Source organism: Athene cunicularia (assembly GCF_003259725.1).
Source record: "Athene cunicularia isolate RWA chromosome 14 unlocalized genomic scaffold, athCun1 chr14_part1, whole genome shotgun sequence".
In the NCBI taxonomy this organism is placed as follows: domain Eukaryota; kingdom Metazoa; phylum Chordata; class Aves; order Strigiformes; family Strigidae; genus Athene; species Athene cunicularia.
The window spans coordinates 6,416,111-6,424,315 of record NW_020799118.1 but is presented as its reverse complement, the minus strand read 5'-3'; the positions used below and the strand labels follow the sequence as shown (position 1 = coordinate 6,424,315).

The following is an 8,205-nucleotide window of genomic DNA, read 5'->3' as shown; positions in this document are numbered from 1 at the left end:
TGGGGCTGGCGGCGGGGAGGTGCTCTGCCTTGCCGTGCCTGGGGAAGGGTTGGCGGCCGCTCGGCCCTGCGGGAGGCGCGGGAGCCAGGCCTGGCGGCGGCGGCTGGAGAGGGCCACCTCGGCCCCCGAGCTTGTGAAACGCGGGGACATTACCTCTCTGCGCTCGCTTTTGCTTCTGAAAGGTTCCCGGGCAGGGATCGTCTTATTTATGCCTTAGGGCCGGGCTGAGTTTGAGGAGGCGGCTCCGTGTGCCCTCCCTGGGAGCAGGCACGGCTGCTGTTCTGCTCGCAGGCCAGAGCTCATCATCATACCTGGCTGTACCTGATGTGCAGGGCTTCGGTTTAATATTCATGTCTTCGTGTTTCAACATGGCTGTGGTATCGAATGCTTCGACGATGCAGGAGAGAGGGCAGGAGCTAGATGATTACCTTAAATATGTGGGCTCGAATACTTAAAAACTTAAATACAAGGATGTGTGTATTTGTGTGTGTACTGGTAAACGGCAGTCATGGAAAACGGGAAGATCACTGAAAAAGTATGTGAAGGGGTTGAAGAAGCTTTTGAGCGCATTATTGATCAATGCTGTTTCTTGCAGCAGGAAGCTCTCCAGCCTGGGAGAGACAAACTGCCAATAGCGCAGAGGTGAAAGGAGGTTCGAATTCCTGCAGAAAAAGTGTACAGAACTATATTGCTAAAAATACAGTGCAGTGTTTGGGAGGGATGCCCATTTTGGAGCAGAAGTTCATATTTATGGAAATTTTATGTTGTTTGATTAGTGGAAAAAAAACTTACAATGATTTCTCTACCTGGCCCAGTGGGGAAAATAACTGGCAATAGTTGTCCCTTAAGCTGACAGATGCAGGCTGCTATTAATAACACTGTTATGTTCTTGGTTGTGATGTTAAATGCAGACAGCCAGAGGTAATAAAGCAAAACAGTTTGTCACAAAATGTCTTCTGGAGAAATGCAGTTTTTTCTTTTTCCTTTATATGACAGTTTGTGTTTATAACATGTCTTTGATGACTGGAAGGTGTTTGGCTTCATGTCAGATAATTTTCTTTTTTTTTGGCCTGAACTTTAGCTTTCAGATAGTTTCCAGTGGTCTCACACCATTTACCATTATAGCTGCACTCAACTGTCCTTGTTACTCTAGTGGTGTCAGGCTTCTTATCTGAGTTAAGCGTAGGACACAGTTGAGAAAAACCTGCTGTTATCTGCACAGCACACATGCAGGTCTTGATGTCTTTTTACTTCTTACTACTTGGGCAGTGATCAGTTCTGTTAATGGTTACTTGAGTTCTGTAATCTCTGAGATACCCTGTCCCACTCAGGGGAAACTTAAGCTGTGTTGAATGTGGAACACTGGTGAACTGCTTAACAAGTTGATGCTGGAGTGGATAGATGGCCTCCTTGCAGAAGATGTGTAGGGAGGAATGTAGGAATAATACAGGAAAGAGGAGTTTGCCTCTCTCTTGGGCAACTTGTGGAAAAACCTTCTTTGCAGTCCAAATGTGATCAGTTGGGAAACTTTGCTCTACTGTGGATTCTGAGTTTTTATCCATCTTCCACATAATAAAAAAATGGTGTTGGACAGCAACTAGAAAGCTTCAGTTTAATGTGGTAGATTTGGTTTTGAAAATACATACATTTTAAATAGTTCTCATGTTGCAGTTTTCCAGATGTTCAACTGAAAACTTGAGAGGTTTTTAGCTAGATTTTAAAACTTGACTTTCTACTCTGGGGGGAGGGTGTACTGTAAATGGGAGATTGCAGGAAAACAGTGACAAAATCTGGGAAGGAGGGATCATTTGGTCTAGTAATACATTCTGCGAATTTGTTAGGGTCTTGACTATTTTGAAGTATCACTGCTACAATGTCATAACAGTACAAAACACATCATTATTAGTAATGTAATTACTCATGTTTGTGACGGGTTTTTTATTATAGCACCTTTTTTTAAGCTACTTTGAGTATGAGAATTAATTTGATCCTCTGGTTAGTAATAAAAGCTTTCTTTTTTTGTGTAGGCTGCAGAAACTGCTAGCTTGGAAGAGCAGCTGCAAGGATGGGGAGAAGTGATTTTGATGACGGATAAAGTTCTTCGCTGGGAGAGAGCCTGGTTTCCTCTGGCACTGATGAGTGTCGTTTCCTTTTCTTTCCTGTAAGTAGCTTGTGGAAGGAGCCTAGAACACCACTGCACTTCCATGGGTAGTAGCAAGCCTATTAGGTAAATTAGTAAGACATCTTAAAAAAACTAACAGGAAGTCTCTTACTCCAGATTCTGTTTCTGAGTGCGTGTGAACTTTGTTGAAAAGAAGAACCCTAAGTATTGAGAACAGGAAGTAACACGAGTCACATTCTGCTCAGAGCGGGGGCAGTGCTTTCTGCAAAAGCTGTTTGCCAGCAATAGTTGCTATAGATTTTTACTGTGCTCAGCTATATGTTCTTCACTGGTGTGTTCATATTATGTCCTTACCCTTTGTATCCTGCTGTTTAGTCAAATCTGGTTATCTCCTTTGGCTTTTTGCCCCACGCCAACAGCAATATCCATAGGGCAAATTTTCCTGTTCTTCATCTTTGGTGTGGTGTTTAGGATGAGTTCAAATGGATTTGCACAACTTGTTTTTTCACTTTCTCTGTCCTGTCCTTTGAGAAAGAAGGAGAAGGAAAGACTGCAGGTAACTTTCAGTCAACAGGATAGGAGGATGTTGCCTCTCTGGATTGGAGATACAGAATTGACTTACTGGAGGCATTTGTATGTGCTTTTACATAACATGGTAGTGACCAAGATGAGCCCAGCCTGGCTTGTAGAGAGAAGTGTCCATGCCAGCTGTGGAGTTTGCCAGTTGCATGTGATTTTGGAGTAAGGAGAAGACAGGAGTTAAAAAAATAAACGCTGAACCAGGTGAGGCAGGGATAATCAGTCTTCTAGCTAATATAAATTTGATAGCCTTCAAGAGAGGTGAGGAGAATGGAAATGAAACCAAAAAGTAACTTTTAAAAGAAATAATTGCATGAACTTCAGGGTATTCTGTTTACAAATTTTGTGATGATAGCAGGAATGATCTTGTGTTGAATAATACTTCGAGGAAATAGACAGAACTACTTCAGATTCTGAATTGGTACATCATCAAAAATGAACTTGAACTTTCAGCACAGTAGCACTGTGCTAGATGTACAGAAAGACTGGCCCTACAATGGACTGTGTAATTTCTTTGCTTTTATTACTTCAGTGTTCAGGAAGTTCTGTTAAGTGCAAATAAGTAGCACAGGGGACAGCTGAGCATTAACAGACACTTAGGGGATGAGCTAGTTCTTGTCCAGTACCTGTCCTGCTGTATTTGAGTGATGGCACACTTAATATGTAAAAGCACACTACCATCCTAATTTGGGGTTTATGGCTTCTTGTCCAGAACAGGTTTGGTTAGCTCTCATAGGTGAGACAGAGCAAATGACAACCCATGGTGGATCTGAATTCTGTGACTTAAGAACCAACAAGATTAGAGCTTTCATTCTACCTAGTTGTTTCATATGTTCACTTGGTCATCATCATCCCCCAGTTAAGTTCATTAGATGTTAACTTCAGAGAGAGCTATGATGAATTTTTACTGCTACTGAACTTCATGCTATGCTTGCTGTATTGTCGCATTTTCTTATCTAATACATTAAGAAAATTGGGTTTTTAAATCTGTATTGCTTTGAAATAGTGTTGAAGTGATTAAACCTCTTTTTATTAGTAATAGGAGCAAATGTGAAAATTTTTTGAGGTTGAGCAAGAGTCTAGGTCTACTGTTTTGAAGTACAGAGCCAGTCTGAATAGGTGACTAAATATGTCCATATGTTTATGAATCTGAGCATCCAGAAATAATTTCTGTTGCTTGATTCCTGCAGGATGATCTACTACTTGGACCCATCAGTTCTTTCAGGTGTCTCCTGTTTTGTAATGTTCCTCTGTTTGGCTGATTATCTTGTTCCTGCTCTTGCACCTAGAATCTTTGGCTCTAATAAATGGTGAGGAAAGCCTGAATTAAAACGGTTTCTTGAGTGTGAATAAATTATGATCTTCATCAAAATGGGTATCTGACTTGCAGATATCAAATTATTACTTCATAGAGTTACTGTAGTAAAAAATTGGCAAGCTCAATAATATATGAAGTGAGGACACTAGTAAGATGTCCCTCATTCTTCTTCTGAAAGATTACTACAACATAGCTGTATTGTTCCCTTTCTTCTAGAAAAACAAGATTTTCTTGAAGGAGTAGATGCATTCCTTGCTCTCCATTAAGGATGCTAGTTGTTGTAAACTAACTTTTAGTAATTAATGGGTAATAGATACCAAGATCTAAAATTATGAAGCGTATTGGAATATATGTTTGGAAAGAGTGGCCGTAGTAAATACGATGAAGGAGAATAATAATGCAGAGAGTATGAGTGTGACTGTAAGTGATTAAAACAGATTTGAAAAAGGGCAAGGCTTACATAAAAAGTGTAAGCTGGAGAAGAACCTTATTTAAACTAAATTCTGAGTTAAAATTAGGTTTTAGTGTATCTGCTTGAAGATGACTAGTGGATAAATGTTCTTGTCTAATAATGAACCAATATAAAAGCCAAAGTAACACACACTGGTGTCAGGGGTGTATTACTTTTGTGTATGACACTGATATCAGATTAAAATCAATGGTCTTCTGGTTTGAATGTGGTTGCTCTTTGGAAGTCAATATAAGAGAGTCAGTGTACAGAAAAATTACAGGGGGTGTTGCATTACAATGCTCAACGAAGATAAGGTATAAATCTGAGTGAAGCATATGTCAGGATAAGTACTGGATAAATTTTTACTGATGGAAAAATACCACAGGATAATTTTTTTTTTTTTTTGGATAAAAGGACTACAGAACAGCAGCAAAGATTTCATGAGATTTGCAGCAATTTGGTAAAATCTCGTCGCCGAATTGTTGGCTGGTGGAAACGTCTCTTCACACTGAAGGAAGAGAAGCCTAAAATGGTATTGTTCCAGCTCATCTCTATTGCCTTAAGATTTTATTTGTTTTGTTTTGTCTTAAGTATTTTAGCAAGACACATGTCTGAATAAACTGGTATTTCAAACCAAGAACCAGCAGTTCTGGCTGTGACTTAATGCCAGTCATGCATCTTATTTCAAACCTGGAGTGACAAGATACATGACTTTAAACTTGCAGTACTGCACAGTTAGGAGCATACCCTTGATATTAAGATAAAGCAAAGCTGGGGGTTTTTTTGATAGGTCAATTTTTGGAAACAGCTTGTTTCCAGTGTACATGAACTGTCCAGAAAAATAGATCTTAGTAATGTGTCAGCTTAGGTACATGAACTACGGAGTTCACTGTCCTGAAAACAGCTTCAGGTACCGTGTGAGACTGAAGTTGTGACAATGGGGATGGTGTAGTCTGTCTCTAAGGGATATCTGGACAAAAAAGAACTGACATCCTGTAAAACTGATGATCTGAAAAGAAATGAAAACATACAATTATAGACTATATAATTGTAACAAGCCTGTGCATACGTATCACGTGTGGAAGAGCCAGCAAACTTCATGTTAGTTTTAAATGTTGAAGTGTTGCCAGATACTGAAGGAGGAGAATTCCCAGCAGATCTGTGGTAACTGTTCCCTTTTCATTTTTTAGTACTTCATGACCATGCTTTTTTCTCTTGCTGTGGTTGCCTGGATTGGACAGCAAGTTCACAATCTCTTTCTAACCTATCTTATTGGTAAGTGTGCAGCATACAAAAGAGAAGTAACTCTTCCATTAGCTGCCTGAAATGGTATAAGGGTGGTAGAAGTAATTTTTGATTATATGAGCGTGGTGGTTTTTTTTTTTTTGGTGCAGGGTTATATTTTCCTGTTTCAAGCAGTTAATGGGACTTAAGAGAAGCAAGGAATTGAAAGGTAACAGAAGCTTGTTAAAGGAGTATTAATATTTTTTTTCTCTCTAGTGAGTTTCCTGTTGCTCTTTCCTGGACTAAACCAGCATGGGATCATTACAAAGTATGTTGGAATGGCAAAAAGGGAGATAAATAAACTTCTCAAGCACAAGGAAAAGAAAAATGAATGAAGACTTAACTGCATGTAAAAGGTTTCCTTGGGAACAGTTTCAATTAACATATAATTAATAGAAGTTGTATTGCTCACTGGCTTTATTTTTATCGGCTCCCTGATGAAGTGAAAATGTCACTCTAGCAACTGCTGTGGGTTTGTGTGTCTCTTGCTGTGCTGACTAGGGTTCTGCAGCCTGCAGCTGATATTATATGAAAGATCCTGACCTTTGATGTATGGAGCTTAAGTGTCTTCACCAGACTAAAAGGCCCTGTAAATAAATACCCCAACTCAAACAGCAGAATTGTAATGTGTGATAGCATTTCTGTAGCTGTGTTAGTTTCACTGATCATTAATTTGTGGCTACAGCAAGTGTGAAAGGCAGTTCTGAAAGCTTATACTTCTTAGAGGCTTGTTACTACTGATCCTTGTGGAAGGAGGATGATTAGCTGAATAAGAATGATCATGGCTGAGGGTGGTGCATACCCAAAATTGGGGTAAGAGGTGATCCATTGTCTCACTGAATCAGTTTGCATTTTTGGCTGCATATACCAGATTATCTGTGAATAGGGGTCTGGAATATATAAATCTATAGTTCAGTTATTTAGCTGTAGTGTAAACTTCAACTCATTGCACTGAAACTAGAAAATGAGTTACTATGTGTTACCTTAACAGCTGATTGTTCTGAAAACTGCTGTTGTCATGGAGCCATGTAGCAGGTTTGGTTTTATGAATGTTGTCTGTCTTCAGAATCACCTTGAATATGCTAGGTTTGTCTCTGTAAATAAGCCTGTCTGAATTGTTTGTGCTTTTCTATGACCTCTCCCATCTTTTTTTTAAACTGAACTTTTTTCTTAAAAGCTAAAACCTGTGTTAATGCATTTTTATAAGTTTACTGTTTTAAAATGAACTCTCTCCAGTGTTTATTGTAACTGTTGAATAGGTAAATACAGACTAAAGAGAAACTTCGTAGAGACTTGTTCTTTTTGAATGTACAGAGAATTGTGTAAATGTGTCTTTTAGTCAAGAATGGGAGCTGGGAATGATGTTTTAGTGCCCCATGGTAGTCAGTGCAGTCTGAACAGGAGAACACTTTTGTTTGAAATGTATCATTGTAAATGGTAAAACTTACCAACCATGACAGCAGACTGATAGCTCCTGCTGCAGAGGGGAAAGGCTCTTATGTCATCTGTAGTCAGTTAACACTGATAAAAGTGGTGGGTTGTGGACAAATGGGACCCAACCAGTAAAACTTGTGATAGATCCAAATGGCGGGGGCGTGCTTACAGTGTAGTCTTGAAACAGCTATTTAGAAAGTGTTCTACTTGCCTGGCACTGGCTGTCGGTGAGAGGAATGCTGGATGTAAGAAGACAAGCGATGACACTGCCCCCCCCCCATGTTGTAGGGAGAGTTTGTGGCAGCCCCTCTACCCCGCCATCAACGCCAGTTCAGGGTACCGCACATTTGCTGTTACAGTCCTGAGAGCTGTCTCCCCTTTTAGAGTTAAAATTCAGTAGAAACACCCATCCAGTTGGTGCAGCTTTGCCACCTCAGATCTTCAGCTTCCTTGTGTAACTCCTCCCCATACACGGTTCTCCAGTGTACGTGCCCCCGTTGAAACGTCAGCGGAAATCAAATGCATGAGGAATTCCTCTATTGTGTTCCATCTTATAAAAAAGAATAGAAACAGGAATTTAAAAACCCCACCAAAAATTCAGAACTTCAGTAACGGTACTCCCTCTGTCCTTCTGTCTTGTTTGTTCGGGCGGGGTTGATTCTTTCCCGGCCGTGTTTTCAGGACGGGAGCAGTTCCTTGCCGTGCCAGTGCCAGGCGCCCTGGTTGCTATGGGAACCCGCGCGGTAGCGTCGCTCCGGAAGTGCGTCACGCGGCTCCCGGCCAATGGGGATGGTCGGGATGGGCGCGCGGCGTCTCCCGACTGGGACGCCAAGCCTCGCGAGGTCTCGTGGGGCGCCGCGCGCCACCCCGCGCTCATGGCCCTCCCATAATCCCGCGCGGGCGCCCGGCCTCTTCCTTTTCCGCCATCTTGCTGCACCGGTGAGTGGGGGGTGCTGCTGGGTCCCGGCTGCCATCCGCCGCCTCCCGGCCCCATCCGGGCCCCGCGGCCGCCTCTGC

The 8,205-nt window shown here is 41.4% G+C and overlaps 2 protein-coding genes across 2 annotated transcripts in view; both read left to right on the top strand.

The window, feature by feature from the left end:
- The first annotated feature begins 2,023 nt into the window (after positions 1 to 2,023).
- Positions 2,024 to 7,039, top strand: ARL6IP1 (ADP ribosylation factor like GTPase 6 interacting protein 1). The gene is made up of 5 exons (XM_026858884.1): positions 2,024 to 2,161; positions 3,892 to 4,011; positions 4,885 to 5,002; positions 5,661 to 5,745; positions 5,971 to 7,039. The coding sequence occupies exons 1-5, from the start codon at positions 2,085 to 2,087 to the stop codon at positions 6,087 to 6,089; spliced, it is 519 nt and encodes a 172-aa protein (XP_026714685.1). The 5' UTR covers positions 2,024 to 2,084; the 3' UTR covers positions 6,090 to 7,039.
- A 972-nt stretch (positions 7,040 to 8,011) lies between these two features.
- RPS15A (ribosomal protein S15a) overlaps positions 8,012 to 8,205 on the top strand; it is a 4,688-nt gene continuing 4,494 nt past the window's right edge. The window contains exon 1 of the mRNA XM_026858882.1: positions 8,012 to 8,127. The gene's annotated coding sequence lies outside the window, so the exon portion shown is untranslated. The remainder of the gene's footprint in view (positions 8,128 to 8,205) is intronic.

Excerpts from the sequence above, each read along its gene's own strand:
- ARL6IP1 (XM_026858884.1), top strand. The coding sequence starts at position 2,085 with ATGACGGATAAAGTTCTTCGCTGGGAGAGAGCCTGGTTTCCTCTGGCA. Across the intron at positions 4,012-4,884 it reads ATCTTTGGCTCTAATAAATG|GACTACAGAACAGCAGCAAA; the intron begins GTGAGGAAAGCC and ends TTTGGATAAAAG. Across the intron at positions 5,003-5,660 it reads AGGAAGAGAAGCCTAAAATG|TACTTCATGACCATGCTTTT; the intron begins GTATTGTTCCAG and ends TTCATTTTTTAG.